Below are 18,075 nucleotides of genomic sequence, written 5' to 3'. Positions count from 1 at the left end.
AATATATATGTGGTACTAAAAGAGGTACCATACACAGAGAGAATACTACAAACTATATGCTAATAATTGTGTAAGAGGGAGAATACACACACACACACACACACACACACACACACACACACACACACTAAAACTTGGTGTGGTAGCACACACCATTAATCCTAGTACTTGGAGGCAGAGGCAGGGGGATCTCTATGAGTACAAAGTCAGCCAGTCAAGGTTGCATAGTAAGACTCTGTTTCAAAAACAAAATAAACAAAGGCAAAAATCAAATATCTGGATTTATCAGAAACTAACATGTTTTAGAATGGGGTAGAGAAATGGTCTTATGGGATAAAAGAGGTTTGACTGTAAACTTGGTGAAGGTTAGTTTTAATTGTCAACTTGATACAGTTCAGAATCATGGGAGGGGGAAACCTCTAAATGTCTTTGGGGGATTATTTTGATAACATCAACTGAGGTGGGAAAACCCACACTGAATGTGGGAGGAACCATATCATAGGCTGGACCCTGGACTGAATGAAAAAGAAAAATTAAGCTGAGTATGAGCATACATTCATTGATCCATTGCCCTCTCTGCTCCTCACTGGAGGTACTGTGAGAGATCCACTGCCCTCTCTGCTTCTCACTGGAGGTACTGTCAGAGATCCACTGCCCTCTCTGCTCCTCACTGGAGGTACTGTCAGAGATCCACTGCCCTCTCTGCTCCTCACTGGAGGTACTGTGAGAGATCCACTGCCCTCTCTGCTTCTCACTGGAGGTACTATGAGAGATCGACTGCCCTCTCTGCTTCTCACTGGAGGTACTATGAGAGATCCACTGCCCTCTCTGTCCCTCACTGGAGGTACTGTGAGATCCACTGCCCTCTCTGCTTCTCACTGGAGGTACTGTGAGAGATCCACTGCCCTCTCTGCTCCTCACTGGAGGTACTGTGAGAGATCGACTGCCCTCTCTGCTTCTCACTGGAGGTACTATGAGAGATCCACTGCCCTCTCTGTCCCTCACTGGAGGTACTGTGAGATCCACTGCCCTCTCTGCTTCTCACTGGAGGTACTGTGAGAGATCCACTGCCCTCTCTGCTCCTCACTGGAGGTACTGTGAGAGATCCACTGCCCTCTCTGCTCCTCACTGGAGGTACTGTGAGAGATCCACTGCCCTCTCTGCTCCTCACTGGAGGTACTATGAGAGATCCACTGCCCTCTCTGCTTCTCACTGGAGGTACTATGAGAGATCCACTGCCCTCTCTGTCCCTCACTGGAGGTACTGTGAGATCCACTGCCCTCTCTGCTTCTCACTGGAGGTACTGTGAGAGATCCACTGCCCTCTCTGCTCCTCACTGGAGGTACTGTGAGAGATCCACTGCCCTCTCTGCTTCTCACTGGAGGTACTATGAGAGATCCACTGCCCTCTCTGCTTTGGAGGAACTGTGAGATTCACTCACTGGATGTACTGTGAGATCCACTGCCCTCTCTGCTTCTCACTGGAGGTACTGTGAGAGATCCACTGCCCTCTCTGCTTCTCACTGGAGGTACTCTAAGATCCACTGCCCTCTCTGCTTCTCACTGGATATACTGTGAAATCCACTGCCCTCTGTTCCTCACTGGAGGTACTGTAAGATCCACTGCCCTCTCTGCTCCTCACTGGAGGTACTGTAAGATCCACTGCCCTCTCTGTCCCTCACTGGAGGTACTGTGAGATCCACTGCCCTCTCTGCTTCTTACTGGAGGTACTGTGAGATCCACTGCCCTCTCTGCTCCCCACTGGAGGTACTGTGAGATCCACTTCTCTCTCTGCTTCTCACTGGAGGAACTGTGAGATCCACTGCCCTCTCTGTCCCTCACTGGAGGTACTGTGAGATCCACTGCCCTCTCTGTCCCTCACTGGAGGTACTGTGAGATCCACTGCCCTCTCTGTCCCTCACTGGAGGTACTGTGAGATCCACTTCTCTCTCTGCTTCTCACTGGATGTACTGTAACCAGCTCTCTCAAGCTCCAGCTGTTGTGACTTCTCAGTAAGAATGGACTGTAACCTGAAATTGTGAGCAAATAACCCCCCTTTCCTGCTTTTGTTGTTTTCTGAGACTAGGTCTCATTAGATGTTCTTGGCTGGCCTCAAACTCATTGAGCTCTGCCTGCCTCTGTTCCCAAATGCAGTGTGACATTCCTCAGAATTTTACTTTTGGGAGATAAAAAATATTTGTATGTACAGACCACATAATTTTCTATATTCACTCATTTTAATGGGCATCATTGCAGGATCATCTCCACTTCTTGACTGTGGTAGACAGTGCTCCCACTGATGCTGGGGCACATCTAAACTAGCTGAGACCCCTTCTTTCTCAGGTGTGCCTCCAGAGAGGGGCTTACTGGCACGCTGTCTTTCACGGTGTTTGTCACGTTTCTACCAGGAAGGCACGAGGGTTTGAGTCTCCCTCCACATCTGTATATATGCTTTCTGGGTTTTTTAGTTTTTTTAGGTTTTACTTGGTTAGTTGGTTGGTCTTAAATAAGATTCATCTTAATGGCATAAATGGTATCCCACTGTGGCTTGAGTTGCATTGTTTCTAATGATTAGTACTGGAAAACATCTTTTCGTGTACTGACTCTTGAATATCTTGTTTGGAGAAATGCTTATTCAAAAGTCTCTGGCAAGACTTCATTTTTTTGGAAGTCAATTACATTAATTTTTTTTTAATCAGGTTACATTAATAAAGCTCATTAACAAAAGAATCATGTCCTCTGCCCTCACATCAATCTCCTTTTTCATTTTATAAGATTGAGGAGCTGGAGAGATGGCTCAGTGGTTAAGAACACTGACTGCTCTTCCAGAGAACCAGGGTTCAATTCCCAGCACCCACAGGACATTCACAATTATCTGCAACTCCAGTTTCAGGGAATACAGTGCCCTCTTCTGGCCACCACAGGCACTGCATGCAGGCAAAACACCCAGAAACATTTAAAAAAAAAAATGTGTTTAAAAAGGTTTATATTGAGAGTACTTGCCTTTAAATCAGAAACTGAGGGGATTTTTTCTTCCAGGAACAGCTCACCAAGTTGCTCATCTGAATTAGCAACACACTCAATTAGCTCCTGCCGATGGTCAGCTGCTGCAGCCCTCAGTTCAGCTGGAATCTCACCATATCGAACAATCTGACTAAGAAAAAGAAGGCTTTACTGTACTAACTAGTTCAGTTAAACATATAAAACATCCAAGGTATGGTTAGCAGCTAATAAGACAACTACGTCTTTACAATTCAGACAAAACAGTGGGCAAAAACACTTCAAGGGATCAAGAATGTGCTACCAGGGAGGAGAAGAGCCTGAAACTCCACACCGTCCACTACGAGGGAACAGAGCAGCATCCTTGATGGCATAAGGTAGCATGTCCTATTCTTCTGCGTATCAAGTCTTTCAGAATGATACGTGATGAAATCTAAAATCCTTCCCAATTTAATACAAACTGGCTTATCTTACTCTAGAGATTAAAATGAGCCACATGCTGTGGGACGGTCTGTATGGCAAATGTGTTGCTGATTAGTCAATAAATAAAACACTGATTGGCCATTGGCTAGGCAGGAAGTGTAGGCGGGACAAAGAGGAGAATAAAGCTGGGAAGTGGAAGGCTGAGGGAGAGAGACACTGCCAGCCGCCATGATGACAAACAGCATGTGAAGATGCCGGTAAGCCACGAGTCATGTGGCAAGGTATAGATTTATAGAAATGGATTAATTTAAGCTGTAAGAACAGTTAGCAAGAAGCCTGCCACGGCCATACAGTTTGTAACCAATATAAGTCTCTGTGTTTACTTGGTCGGGTTTGAGTGACTGTGGGACTGGCAGGTGAGAGAGATTTGTCCTGACTGTGGGCCAGGCAGGAAAACTCAAGTTATAGCCACAGGTTGTTACCCACCATGTGGATGCTGGGAATTGAACTGGGGTCCCCTGGAAGAACAACAGAGCCATCTCTCCAGTCCCTGTAGAGCGATTAGTATTCTACTCCATAGAGATACACTAAGCACCAGGCGAGGGATGTAGCTCAGTTGGTAGAGTGCTAACCTAGCATTCACGAAGCCCTAGGCTCAGTTCCTAGTATGACATAAAACTAACCTGCAATCCCAGCACTCCAGAGGCAGAAGTTGGAGAATCAGACATCTAAGGTCATCCTAGGCTACATAGTGAATTTGAAGCCAGCCTGGGCGACATAGCAAGAGCCTGTCTCAAATCCCCGTCACCCAAAAAAAACTAAATAAGTAAATTAAAAAAAAAAAAAAAAAAAGAACTTGAGGTCAAAACAATGACTTGGGAGCCGAGTGTGGTGGCGAACGCCTTTGAGTCAGTCAGATCTTTGTGAGTTCGAGAACAGCCTGGTCTACACGACAAGTTCCAGGCCAGCCAGGAGACACCCTGTCTCAAAAAGAGCAACAATGAAAAGACATAGAAAAATAAGGGATTAAAATTCTTTCCAGTGTGGCTACAGGACTATTCTTACTGACATCTAACAGGAAAAGACAAAGAAAATAAAACACTATTTCTTTACTACCTAATTACAGCAGCAAGAAACTGGAGAGCTGTTCACGCTCACATCATAAAAAAGTTTCTATTATCTGCATTGTAAATGAGAAAGCTGGTTTAAATGAACCAAATTAATACCAGCTAACTTTCAAGCTAACTTGTCTGAAGCCTGTCTAAGCTTTTGAAAATTCTATTAACAGGGGATCTGAAGGCTGAATTCTTTAAGGTTCTGAAGCCTTTGTCTATTCTGAACCACTACCACCTGTCTTGATGGAGCGGTGTGGGCTCTGAGGCAGAATCTTGCTTGTGTAGCCAAAGCTGGCCTTAAGCTTGCTCCTGACTCAGTCTCTAAGTGCTAGGATGATAGGCTTGTACCACCAGGTCTGGCTTTCCATTTTAAAATAAACAGCTTGAATACTTTGAGACTGATGTTAAATATCAAGTGTGTTATACTTCTCAGTTGTTACAGTTGGTGTGTTTTATCACTTTCCTCTTTAGTCCCTAGATTAGCAGTTCTCAACCTGTGGGTCACGACTGCTTGCTTTGGGGGTCACATATCAGATATCCTGCATATCAGATAGTTACATTATGACTCATAACAGTAGCAAAATTATTGTTATGAAGTAGCAAAGAAACAATTTTATGGTTGGGGTCATCACAATCTGAGGAACTGTACGAAAGGGCCGCAGCATTAAGAGAGTTGAGAACCATGGCCCTAGGTGAGTCCAAAACTGGTATAAAGGATGAAGGATGCATTATGCTTTATCCATTTCTTACTCCAAATTGGGATATTCTAAACAAAAGATTGTGTGGTCAACTTTGTTATTTGTAAGAAAAGAACTAACTATCTAGGGCCCATTGTGCTGGCTCACACCTTTAATCCCAGCACTCAGGAGGTAGAGGCAGGCCGATCTCTGTGAGTTCAGAGTTCAAGGCCAGTCAAAGCTACACAGTGAGACCTTGTTTCAGAAAACTGTAAGCTATCTAACCCTCCTTACTAGAGACTGCAATATTCTGATAAGTACGATTATAGTCAATAGAATTTTTAAGAGGTCAAATGGTCTTCCAAGAAGGTAGCAGAAAATCCCTGAGATAGGACCCTTCGGGGAGCCACTGGGGTCTTCCTTACAGCCAAGGATCTTGACTCCCTACACTGTCTACATTACTATTACTAAACTGCAATTTGTAAATGTATAGCTGCGTATCCTGAGAAGTTTCCAGAAATACAAATTTCATTCCTACCTTAGATTTGCTAAATCAGAATCATGCAGGTAAACCCAGACATGTGCTTTAGAAAGCCCTCTAAGTGTTTTGTTCTGTTTTAATAAAATTATGACTTTCTTTTTAGATTTATTTTCTGCATGTGGACGTTTTGCTCACATATACGTCTGTGTGCCACATGCACGTCTGGTGGTAAGAAGGGGGTGTCAGATCCCCTGGACTGGAGTTAGACACTTGTGAGTCACCATCTAGGTATTGGGAATTGAACCTACGTCCTCTGCAGAAGCAACGAGTGCTCCTAACTCTGGCCTAACTCTCCAGCCCCTTCATCTTATTTTTTGACACAGGGTCATTCAAGAACCCGGAACTCTTGATTTGTCTGGACTGGTTGGTCAATGATCCAGGGATCTACCTGTCTCCACCTCCCCAGTCCTGGGGTTACAGATTTGTGCTCCCACATCGAGCTTTTAAATGGCAACTGGGGACTCAAATTCAGGTCCTCACGCCTTTATTTTACTTATAGGTCCTCACTTTATTTATAGGCCATTTTCCCTAGTCTCTCCATATTAATGTTTTCATTTTGTAAGCTTTTGTTTTGTTTTGTTTTGTTTTTTTCAGACTGCGTTTCTCTATGTAGCCCTGGCTATCTTGAAACTTGATCTGTAGACCAGGCTGGCCTTGAACTCAAAGAGATCCACCTGCCTCTGCCTCCCAAGTACTGGTATTAAAGGTGTGCACCACCGCTACCCAGCCTTAATTTTGTATCTTATGAAGTACATCAGATAAGTATTTATAATCCCTATTAACGAAGACTTAAGGGCCTGCCTTAAGAGCCTTCTTTTCAGGGTTCTAAAAAAGGTGCTACAATAAGTGAGGAGACACTAATATCTGAGGGTGAAAATAAGTCTGCTCACACCGTGTTCTTTCGTGTACATCTCTTTATTGTTTCATCTGGCTCTTCTAGTCTGTTCTTTCCCTGTTCTAGTCCTCCTGCTTCTTCTCCTTTAGCCTAAAAATGTTCTTTTTCAGGAGGCTTGAAGCAATAGAAAAATTACAAGAGTTACCTCTCACAGGTCAAAAGCATATTCCTAGGGTAAGCGATAAGGGCAGAGCCATTTACCATGGCAACACAAGGTTCCAAGGTCTCAGGACCAGAGGGCGGGGGCGCAGTGCCCAGTGCGACAGACTCTGAGACTAGCTTTTTATCAGCAGACTTGGCAAGCAAAGAATTGGTGGACTTTTTAAGAAAAAAGCTTTGTGTGGGAACCTTGGTAAGACACCTGCGACTCTGACCTTGTATATAACTGTAAAGTTTTAAACTTAGGATCTATTTACAAAGGCCTTTAGTCTAGTTTGAACTTGCTCTGAGGTAAAAATGAGCTGACTGTGTGCAGTGTGTGTGAGGAGAGACTGTTACTTTCTGGTGTTAGTCTGAGCAGAAGGAACAAGGCAGACTTTAAGTGCCTACAGTCCATGTGGGGCAATGGATCTGGCTATGAAGCATCTCCTAGTATATTTTCCATCTATCAGAATTGTACAGCTAATGAAAAGTCGTCTTCCTGACCACCCACGGACGTATGTGCGCCCATAAGGTTGAGATGCAGTCATGAGATTACAGGCACACATTTCATGAAAAGGCATGGTAATGGGGAGAGAGCACAGCTGTAATTGCACAAGAAGTTACAGATGGAAGCAACGGTCTTCAGAGTCAGTGGTCTGCAGCCTTGCTCGGCAGGGTACCCCAGCTGAGAACATTCCTCGGGTGGGCTGACATCTGAATTACCAACTGCTATAAGCTGTATTTGTGTCCTGGCCCGCAATAGCTCGTGACAACGGCTCCTGACACCCTGCATTCTCCCACTCTTTATTATACGCTCAGGATACAGAAATGCTGCTCTAAGCCAGGGGTGGTAACCTTAATCTCAGCACTTGGGAAGCAGAGGCAGGTAGATCTCTGAGAGATCAAGGCCAGCCTGGTCTACATAGTGAGTTCCACAATAGCCAGGGCTACGTAGAGAGACCCTGTTCCTCCCCCCCCTCCCCCCCCCCCCCCCCCCCCGCCCCCAAGCTGAGGACTGAACTCAGGGCCTTTCACTTGCTAGGCAAGCGCTCTACCACTGAGCTAAATCCCCAAACCCCAAGAGACCCTGTTGAAAGAAAGAAAGAGAGAGAGAGAGAGAGAGAAGGAAGGAAGGAAGGAAGGAAGGAAGGAAGGAAGGAAAGGAAGGAAGGAAGGAAGGAAGGAAGGAAGGAAGGAAGGAAGGAAGGAAGGAAGGAAAGAGAAATGCAACCCCAGGAGCTTACAAGATGAAATGAACTAGTGAAGAGAGAATGCTTCCAGTGAAAACTGAAAGACTCCTTTCACAGTGTGGTGGCAAACACCTAAAACCCCAGCATTTGGGAAGCTGAGGCAGGAGGATCATGAGTTGAAGTCTAGCCTGAACTACACTCCCTGCCCAATATAGTAAGCCTAAGCTAAACCTCAGCTACACAGGAAGACCTCTCTAAAAAGGGGGGTAGGGGCTCATGCATACATGATGTAATGTGATATGAGTGTATTCCCAAGAAGTGACATTCTCTAGAATGACTTCTAAGAACAATTAATTTTAAACCATTAAAATCGCCTTAAAGAATGACATTCAGGCACATTCCAAAAGGATTGACCAGTTGGTCTATGTTTAACTAATGTCTTCCTTTTCGTTGATGTTTTTTAAAATATAAGATTTTAGTAGTGCAGTTTAGCACTTACCCAAAGTCTCCATCAAAGTAAATAGCTCGCTCCTCAATGAGGTCTATAACACCCTTAAAATCACCCTCCAAGCCGATGGGTATCTGCACAAATGCTGCATTGTGATTTAGTTTGGATCTGAAAAACAAAAATATTTGTTTGCCTTCTCTCAAAATTATTTGGAAATGATAAAAGGCAAAAACCAAACAAACAAGCACTGGCAGACATCGGAGAACTGAGGCGGATGCTAACAGCGGGTTAGAAGGAGAGAAACAAAGCAGCCACAACAGACATCCAAACTCAGGAGCTAACAAGGAAACAACGCCGCAAGCCTGCCTGAACAACAGAGAAATCACCTCTATCCCAGCCTCCCTGAACGTGCTGGTTCTGAAGCAGGGGGAGGAGAAAAATCCACGGCCGGCAAATCAAGACAGCAGGATGGCAGCCTAGTTCTCATTCTTAAATCAAGTGACAGAAAGACAGCCATTCAGACAGGGGCTTCTCACGGGAAAACACATCAGCCCGCTACTGCGCACACTCACTCATCTACCAGTTAGACAGTTACCAGGAGGGACCCCACCTTGAGATACACTCCGGTGGAGCCGTTTAGGGTGAGCTAGGGCTCCGTGGTAACTATGGACAGACAGCTACGTGGACATGACTGGAATTTGAAGGCAGTGAAGAGCTTACAGAAAAAGGGTGAGCATAAGGCACGTACTAATATCTGGGGCTGGCAAGATGGCTCAGTGGTTAAAAGGGCTTGCTGCTCTTCTAGAGGACCTGAATTTGTTTCTTAGCATCTGCCAGGGAGTTCACAACTGCCTGTAACTCCAGCTCCAGGAGATCTAACACCTCTTCTTGCCTCCCTGGATAACTGCAAACAGGTGTCCACTTACACAGACACATAAATAAGAATAACTACTAAAAATATTTTTTAAAGAAATGTATTAATATCCAAGAATAGTTACCAGAGGAAAGAAATAAGATTTAAATTAAGATTTTGTAGTGCTAGGGATTAAACATACTAGGTAAGTGCTCTATCACTGAGCTACATCCTGAGACCAAACTTAGAGATTTGTAAAGTACCTCTATGAAAAAAAAAATGTTACAGTAATAAAAAATTATGGAATTAGCTATATATTGCTGAATATTTTTAAAAGGCTAAATAACAGAAAAGACACAGATGACTATCCAATTCATGAGCTAAAAATTAACCTCAAAAATTCTGTTTGGGCCAGTAAGATTGCTCAATTGGTGGAGACACTCACCATGAAAGCCTGGTAACTAAAAATTCAATTATCCTGGTGTCCATGTAAAAGGACCCAAACCGCAAAGCTGTCCTGATGCCCACGTGTGAGTGGCATGGGCACCCCCCACTCATCATGTGTATGTGTATACACACACACACACAAACACATGCACACACACACACACACACACACACACACACACACACACACACACACACACAAATAAAAAGGACTCTCTCATGAGCTGGAGACAAGACATGAGGGCCAGGTCCACAAGTCCCCAGATCTGCTTCACAAGAGTTCCAAAATGAGAGAAGATAAACCAGAATAATAAAATAATGGAGAAAAAGAAGCTGCTCAGAACACAGAACAAGAACTGGTAGGAAGAGTTCTTCTAGTGCCAAACACAAGTCAAATAAGGACGAAAAATATTCCAACACCCGGAGAAGACAAATCTCACTTTCACATCCGCAGACACACCCTCCATCGGGATTTGGCACCAGATCCGCCACTCTTAGCCCATTTCCTACCACAGAAGGTCCAGCTATGCCCATCAGCTCTGCTCTGTAACATCTGACAGGGGCATGGCAGCTGCGTTTGCTACCTCTGTGAAAACCAAAGCCTTCTCTAGGTTTAACTAAAGGCAAAGCAAGGATCTCTAGCAGCGTGGACTTCCCTGACGGCAGCACAGCGGCAGAAGCTGCTGGACTGTATTCCGGAATCATCAACTACCCCAGAAATACAACATGTTTTCCCCACTGACAGCGAAGGCAGCTGAGGAACCACAGGGTAAATTAAACCACTGAGGCTGCGGTCCATTTACCAAGACTCACAGAAACGCATTTGTGAAACAAGAAAAAAAACACTTTAGGACAGACACAATAACTGAATTAACTGTCCTGAATGTGAAGTCTGCTGTCCGGATCAACACTCCTGAGGCTCAGTACCTCATCTGTTGAAGGGCCCTGGCTGGGTTGGAGCCCGCTCGGTCCAGCTTGTTAATGAAGGTTAAAAACGGCACGTCGTAGCGCTTCATCTGACGATTGACAGTCATGGTCTGGCACTGGACTCCACCGACGGCACAGAGGACAAGGATTGCACCATCCAACACCCGCAGGGCCCTTTCCACTTCTATCGTGAAATCCACGTGGCCTAAATGAGGAGGGTTTGAAAGAACAGTGTGGATTGTTAATGTACAAACGATGTGTCCTTGTCAGCTTTCCTAGTGGGTGATAAACACCCGAAACAACTCGGGAGGAAAGGGCTTACTTGGCTTACGGGTTACGTCCACCACCTGGGGAAGCCACGGCAGGAACTCAAGGCAGGAACGGAAGCCGAGACCACGGCTGCTTACTCACTCGCTCCTCACGGCTAGCTCAGCCCACGGTCTTACATGAGCCAAGACCACCTGTCTAGGGGTGTGACCTCCCCTAAGGGGGCTGGGCCCTCCTATTCACTAGCAATTAAGAAATGTGGGCACACACACACACACACACACACACACACACACACACACACACACACACACAGAATTTCCTACAGGCGATGTGACAGGTATTTTCCCAAATGAGGTTTCTGTTCCCACTTGACTCTAGCTTGTGTCAAAGTGACAAAAAAATAGCCAAGACAACTGATCCCTTGTCAACCTGGCATAGCAACACAACAATCTTAACTAATCTTCTTCTTGTTTATCCTCCAGATCTCACGTTAATATAGTACCACATATAGAACAGAACTTTAAAAGTGTCGGTCTTTAAAACCCGAATCTCTTTGAGAAGTCTAAAGTCTCTAAAATAGTCAAGATCTCATAACCGTGGGTTCCTGTGAAATGAAAACACAAGGTAAACACTTTCTCACTCCAGGAGGGAAGAGTCAGGACCAGGCACAATTGAATCAAAGCGAAACCAAACATCAAGAGTGTCAAAGTTCTAAAGGGCTTGGGCAGCTCCACCTCTCTGGCTCTACCAACCACAACACATACAGTGTCTCTCCTAGGTTCAGGCCAGCTCCTCAACCTGTCCTTAACCGACTCCTCAACCTGTCCCTGCTGGTCGTCCCATAGTACTGGCACCTCCAAGATGCCGGGGTCTCTATTGAAACTGGGCTGCGCCTCCACCCACAGCCTCTCCTAAGAATCTCTTCAGGGCTAACCCTATCACGTTATGCCAAGCCTCGAATCTTCTCCAGGACTCTGTCAATCCCGGGCATTCTACTGCAACTGGGGATGCCCTCATGTCAACAGCCTCTCACAGTGCCAAGCTTCCGCTGCTCTCCCTGCATGCCTTCAAAACCAGCACTGCTTGGATGACGCTTTCACATCACCAAGTTCAGTGGCCAGCATGACATGAAATCCTGGCCCCCTCTAGACCACAGCTTGTGTGTGCTGACCCTGGGGAAATCCTCCCAGAAGGGTTCACCTCCGTGATGCTGGCTTCTTCTTAATCGCTGCCACCTTCTCACCTCCAGCAGACCAGCATGGACTGTCTGAGCAGAGCAAATGTTTCTTCAGTGGTTCTTGTTAATCACAGCTGATTCTTCAGCCCCAGCTGACCAGACACTGTAGAGTCTTATTCAAAGCATCACCTAAGTGGCCCTGATACAGCCTTCGCTTCTCCCTGGAACTTCATAAGCCACACCTCATCGGCATCTCTTTCAGCATCCCTACTTTCTGAGCACCCACAATAGCCCATTAAGTTCTAAGCACTCGATGACTTTCCCAGCTCAAAGTTCCAAAGGCCTTCCACAATCTCCTCCAACAGGTCAGGTCTGTCACAGCAGTAACCACGAGCTGTCCCAAGTTCTGTATTAGTCAGTTCCTCCCCTCCATTTTTTGTTGCTGCTGTTTTTGTTTTTTTTTTTTGATGAAACATCATGACCAAAAGCAACTTGGGGAGGAAAGGGTTGATCTGGCTCACAGGTTAGAGTCCACTATAAAGGAAACTCAAAGCAGGAACCTGGCTACAAAAACTAAAGCAGAGATCATGGAGGTTCCACACTGGCTTGCTTAGCACACTTCTTTGTATCTCTCAGGAGCACCTGTGTACATGTGGGGAGGGGGTTGGGGGGCTATGCCCCCAGTGGGCTTGACCCTCTGCCCATTAGCAATCAATAAAATGCCCCACAGACATGCCTACAGGCAATCTGATGGCGGCGGCGTTTTATCTTCCCATTGACTCTCGCTTGTGTCAGGTTGACAAAAAACTGACTAACCGGATACTATGAAATGTTTTTTATCTATGCTCATAACACCCATCTTTAAATTGTAATGCAGATTCCTCATCCCACCAATTCTATGCACGCAGCATCAGGTTCAAGGCTCAACAGGATTACTAGTAGGGAATTTGACAATATGTTAAAGGCAAGAGCCTGTCATACTTGGTTGTGTTATTTTCAAAGAAGCCACATGCAGATGAAGTGCTTTAAGTCCTAAATCCGATAGGAATTAAGTTTCGTACTTTTTTTTTTTTTTTTTGGTTTTTCCAGACAGGATTTCTCTATGTTGTTTTGGTGCCTGTCCTGGATCTTGCTCTGTAGCCCAGGCTGGCCTCAAACTCAGAGATCCGCCTGGCTCTGCCTCCCAAGTGCTGGGATTAAAGGTGTGCGCTGCCACCGCTACCACCACCCGGCTAAGTTTTGCACTTTTAAAATGTGATACTTGAAGGTGAACTGGGTCATAGTAGAAGAAAGAGCTACATACATTTTTGCCCACAGGAACTAGGGAACACAGGGCTTGCTTACCTGGAGTATCTATAATGTTGATATTGATGTCTTTCCACATGGTGTAGGTAGCTGCTGACTGAATAGTGATTCCTCTCTGTCTCTCTAGTTCCATGGAATCCATGACAGCACCAACTCCATCTTTACCTTTCACCTAAACATAAGCACAAAAATTCAGACTCTTCTGTCATCCCAAGAAAGAAATCTTTACTGAAATGGAACCAGACAACAAAGCTAACACACACAACTGTCATATAAGCCCGATACTTTGACCATATCATTTCATAAACTGATGTTTTATGTTTATGACAGGGTTTCCCGTCTCAGCTCCCATGCTTGGTTAATCTCTTCAGCAGCTGCCCAGTATCTGGGGCAACCACCTGTCTCCCTCTGTACTGCCGTCTGCTGGCTTTGCATAGTCTACACACTGACACCCAGGCAACAGGCCTTCCAGCTCTGTTCCACGTGGATTCTGAGGCACAAAAAGTTAGGGCTCAGCTTGTAAAGTGTATACTTTACCGGATGCTCTTTACCTGAAGAACAGTTTAAACTGAAGGGATAATTACTCCATGGTACTACAGCAGCATCTTTCAAGTGTCAATATTTTTTGTTTTTGTTTTTTTGAGACAGGGTTTCTCTGTGTAGTTTTGGTGCCTGTCCTGGAACTCGCTCTGTAGCCCAGGCTGGCCTCAAACTCACAGAGATCTGCCTGCCTCTGCCTCCCAAGTGCTGGGATTAAAGGCATGCACCACCATACCTGGCTTCAAGTGTCAATATTTTAAATAATTTTTTTCTGACATGTTTTTAATATAGCTTATACTCAACACTGTGAACAAAAAGAAGCTGTGTCTGGCTGTGAATGATGGAGTCCGTGCCTGCAGAGATGGTTGGATTAATCAGAATTTCAGTACTGGAGAGAGACTGGGATTTTACAGGTTCAGAAGTTAATTACCTTATGTTGGGCTAGTCTTAACCTTCTGGAACAGCCATTCTGTGGTGATATATCATGTACCCTAATAAAATTTGCCTGAAGATCAGAGAGACAAAAGAACAAGCCATCTCTTACTTCTAGGGCTCCTCAGCCTGAAAAGCCTCAGCTGATAGGCCTCTAGCCGAAAAAGCCTTTAGTTCCTGTCTCCTCACACTTCACATACCTTTCTCCGCCCTGCCATATCACTTCCTGTCTCAATCTCTTTAGTGATGGGATTAAAGGCATGTGACTCTCAAGTGCTGGGATTAAAGGTGTGTGCCACCACTGCCTGGCTCTGTTTCTCTCCTAGACTGAGTGAATCTCACGTAGTCCAGGGTGGCTTTGAACTCACAGAGATCCAGATGGATCTCTGCCTCCTGAGTGCTAGGATTAAAGGTGTGTGCCAACACTGCCTGGCCTCTATGTTTAATCTAGTGGCTTGTTCTGTTCTCTGATCTTCAGGTAAATTTTATTAGGGCACACAATATATCACTACACCATTCCTTGCCCCACTCTGTATCTGAACTAACACCTCGTGATAAGAAATAAAAACCTCTTAGAAGCCATTAACTTAGCAGGACACTAGCTTCTGCCAACCCTAAAGCTAAGAATGTCATCAGAGAGCATTTTGGGCCTAAAGAACGGCTCCCCATATCTCACTGGGCCTGCCTCTCTGGGGTACCCACCAATGCACTTTAAACTTGCCTCGATTTATACCTTTCTTTGTTCTATAAAACTGAAACATTATGAATCTGCTTCCATGTTGGAACATGGAATTTGAGGTAACCTAAATCTGTGTTCCCAGGCCATGGTCACTCAAAATGGCTCCAGGATAAACTTTTATTTCCTTTAAGATGAGAGCTATGGTTTTTTTCCATCGACAGCAGCATCCTTTAAAATTCACTTCCTATTTAACATTAAAACCCGTACCCTTCATTAAATGGTTAAGACTATTGTAACAGCTGTGTAAGGGTCCATGACACTGACTCAGCATTCACTCAGGATACTCACAGTGATCTCCTCTACAGAGATTAGTCATAGTAACATAAATCCAGCGTGGCCTCCCTCTTTGTACATCTGACTTTGGCCAACAATCCTCTGACCCAGGTTTTGTAACCCTCATAAAATCCTAACCACAAAACAATACAAACCCTCTGGAATCAACCATTCACCACACACCTCGTGCATCGTGGCAATCCTGCCAGTGTAGTACAGCACCCGCTCCGTTAACGTCGTCTTCCCAGAATCAATGTGAGCTGAGATTCCGATATTTCGGATTTTTTCATTGGGAATTATTCCTGATGAACACCAGCGGTAGGCCTTCCAATTAGCCTGAAAAACAGTTTTTAAAGCTCAATTTAACATACCTTTCATAAGAGATCACAGTTAAAAGGGGAACTATGGATTTTATTTTTCTCAATCTCAACGCAAGGGGTATTATACACAGAACCCTGGATTTAATTCCTAATAAAGGGGTATTATACACAGAATCCTGGATTTAATTCCCAATAATACTGAAAAATAAAAGCAGGACAGACACAATTGCTAAATGTTAGTTTTAAACTTTTTAGATTTGTTTATTTTGGGGCATATGTGTTTTGCTTGCATGTATGTCTGTGCATCACATGCATGCCTGGTGCAGGAAGAGGGCCTTGTATTCCCTGGAATTGGAGTTATAGACCGTTCTGAGCTGACATGTAAGAGCTAGGAATTGAACTCTTTCTCTGGAAGAGAAGTCATATGGAGGTGAAAAGGACAATTTGAAGGAGTCCGATCAGGCCCGGCCACCATGTGAGTCTCAAGACTGATACTCAAGTTGTCATGCTTGGCAACTGCCCTTACGTCTGAGCCCATCTTGCCCGTCCCAGACTTAAGTTTTAAAATACACACCGAATATCATAAAATCAAAACTCTACCTCTCAAAGACCGCTTTAATAAGAAATATAAGTTTTAGATTAAATTGTACCTCGGGTTTTCTGTCTTCCCCCTTCCTGTAGTTCACAGCTAGCAAGGGTATATGAGGACATCCATGGTCTATACAACTAACTGCCCAAGACAACCCCCAAAGGTTCCCAGGTTCATCTGCACAAAACAGTGAAGTACCTTTTTATTTTATCTTATTTATTTATTTTTGGTGGTAGTTGTTCCTGCTAACTTTACAGTGGGGTCAGGGGATGTGTTTATGGAATCAAAAAAAAAAAAAAAAACTGCACACCCAAATGCTTTGCAACAACTTCTGGGGAGAGGGAACTGGCATGGAGAAGCAGACAGTTGACAAGTGCCTGGACGATTAAGCCACAGGGACATTTGACAGCAAAACAGACCAGGGCTCCATAACAGGTAAGGCACATCTACCAGTGGCTGCCCTACGCGGAGTACCTCATTCCAAAGGCTTACAACGTTTAATCTATGCACCTAAGTGGGAAACATGACCAGAGAAAAGCACCAGGAAGCTGGGCGCCAATCAAAGAACACAGCACCCGTACAGAGCATCCATCCATACTCAGTAGTCACAAGAGCATTGGATAGATAACCAGTCAGAGACCAGGGGCACGAGCCCCGGGGACACTAACTTTTCATCTGACTTCACGCAGGGCACTTCTCTTTAAGGTAGTAAATCACACCCATCAAGAAGCAGAAGACCCCAGAGCAGGGCTGCAGGTCTCAAGGCCGAGCTGGCCTGCGGATACCCGGGAGCTTTCGGGGTCTCCGGACAGCGCCGCTCAAGATCCCGGGTAAAAGAAGGGGTGTTGCCACCTGCCCGGCTCTGGAAGGCTCGCCGGGCACCAGTACCTGCTTCCCCTGCCAGCCCAGGACGGCAGGGACCCGAGGGAGCGGCCCACGCCCCAGGGCCGCGGCGACCCGCAGCAGCCGCATGGCAAGTCCGGATCAGCCACTTGCAGGGTTCCTGCTCCGCTCTGCTCCGCTCTGCACCGGCAGCAGAGCGGGAAGCGCTCAAAGTCACGCCGGCAACCCGGGCCGCAGAGCGCTTCCGGGAGGAAGATCAGGAGGGCGGCTGGAGGAAGGCAGCGGGAGAGGCACCTCGGTCTGAGCGTCAGGTAGAGCTCGCCATCTCCTGGTCAGGAGGAGAAAGTGCGTTTGTGCAGTGGATCGTCAAGGGGAGATGGCATTGCTGCTGAGTGGGCATAGTCTCGTCCCTTTGTCTCTAAAGGGAAAAAAATAAAAATAAAAATCATCACTGTATCAAAAATACGCCTGGCGTGGTGGCGCACGGATTTAACAACAACACATCGGAGGCAGAGCTGGGCGGATCTCTGTGCGTTCCAAGATAGCCTGGTCGACATAGAGTTCCAGGCCAGTCAAGACTAGACAGGTGAGGCAGACCCCTTTCAACAAAATGAAAGAAAAGCAGCAAATTTTAAACACGGTTGTTTTATCTGCATAACAATGGGATGATGTTTATAACAATTCAGTGGAAGAAGTACACACACACAAAAGTACAATGTCTACATTGTTACAGTATTAGAGAATATGGGGGAAATGATAACAGACAAATGTTGAGTTACAAATAAATTTCCTTGGTAACATTCTTTATTGTTCGTCAGTCGTATTAGCTATGTGTCCTGTGTCTACAAAACTGCACGCGTGACTCTTCTACTTAGACATCTTAAAGACATCTAAAACTTGATACATCCAAAAGGGAGCCTCTGCCCTTCCC

At 45.3% G+C, this 18,075-nt stretch overlaps 1 protein-coding gene across 1 annotated transcript in view; it reads right to left on the bottom strand.

Moving 5' to 3' along the window:
• Nucleotides 1-17,393, bottom strand: part of Gfm1 (G elongation factor mitochondrial 1) — a 49,296-nt gene extending 31,903 nt beyond the window's left edge. The window contains exons 1-6 of the mRNA XM_052730404.1: nt 17,190-17,393; nt 15,576-15,728; nt 13,448-13,580; nt 10,657-10,861; nt 8,481-8,597; nt 3,003-3,153 (exon numbers count right to left, since the gene is read on the bottom strand). Of these exons, the coding sequence (XP_052586364.1) occupies nt 3,003-3,153; nt 8,481-8,597; nt 10,657-10,861; nt 13,448-13,580; nt 15,576-15,728; nt 17,190-17,273 (843 nt within the window). The 5' untranslated portion in view covers nt 17,274-17,393. The remainder of the gene's footprint in view (nt 1-3,002; nt 3,154-8,480; nt 8,598-10,656; nt 10,862-13,447; nt 13,581-15,575; nt 15,729-17,189) is intronic.
• Nucleotides 17,394-18,075: the final 682 nt, after the last annotated feature.

This window comes from Peromyscus californicus, unplaced genomic scaffold (assembly GCF_007827085.1).
Source record: "Peromyscus californicus insignis strain IS unplaced genomic scaffold, ASM782708v3 Scaffold_9__1_contigs__length_137607984, whole genome shotgun sequence".
Lineage (NCBI taxonomy): Eukaryota > Metazoa > Chordata > Mammalia > Rodentia > Cricetidae > Peromyscus > Peromyscus californicus.
The sequence above is the reverse complement of the archived record's forward strand: the minus strand, read 5'-3'. Positions and strand labels throughout refer to the sequence as shown.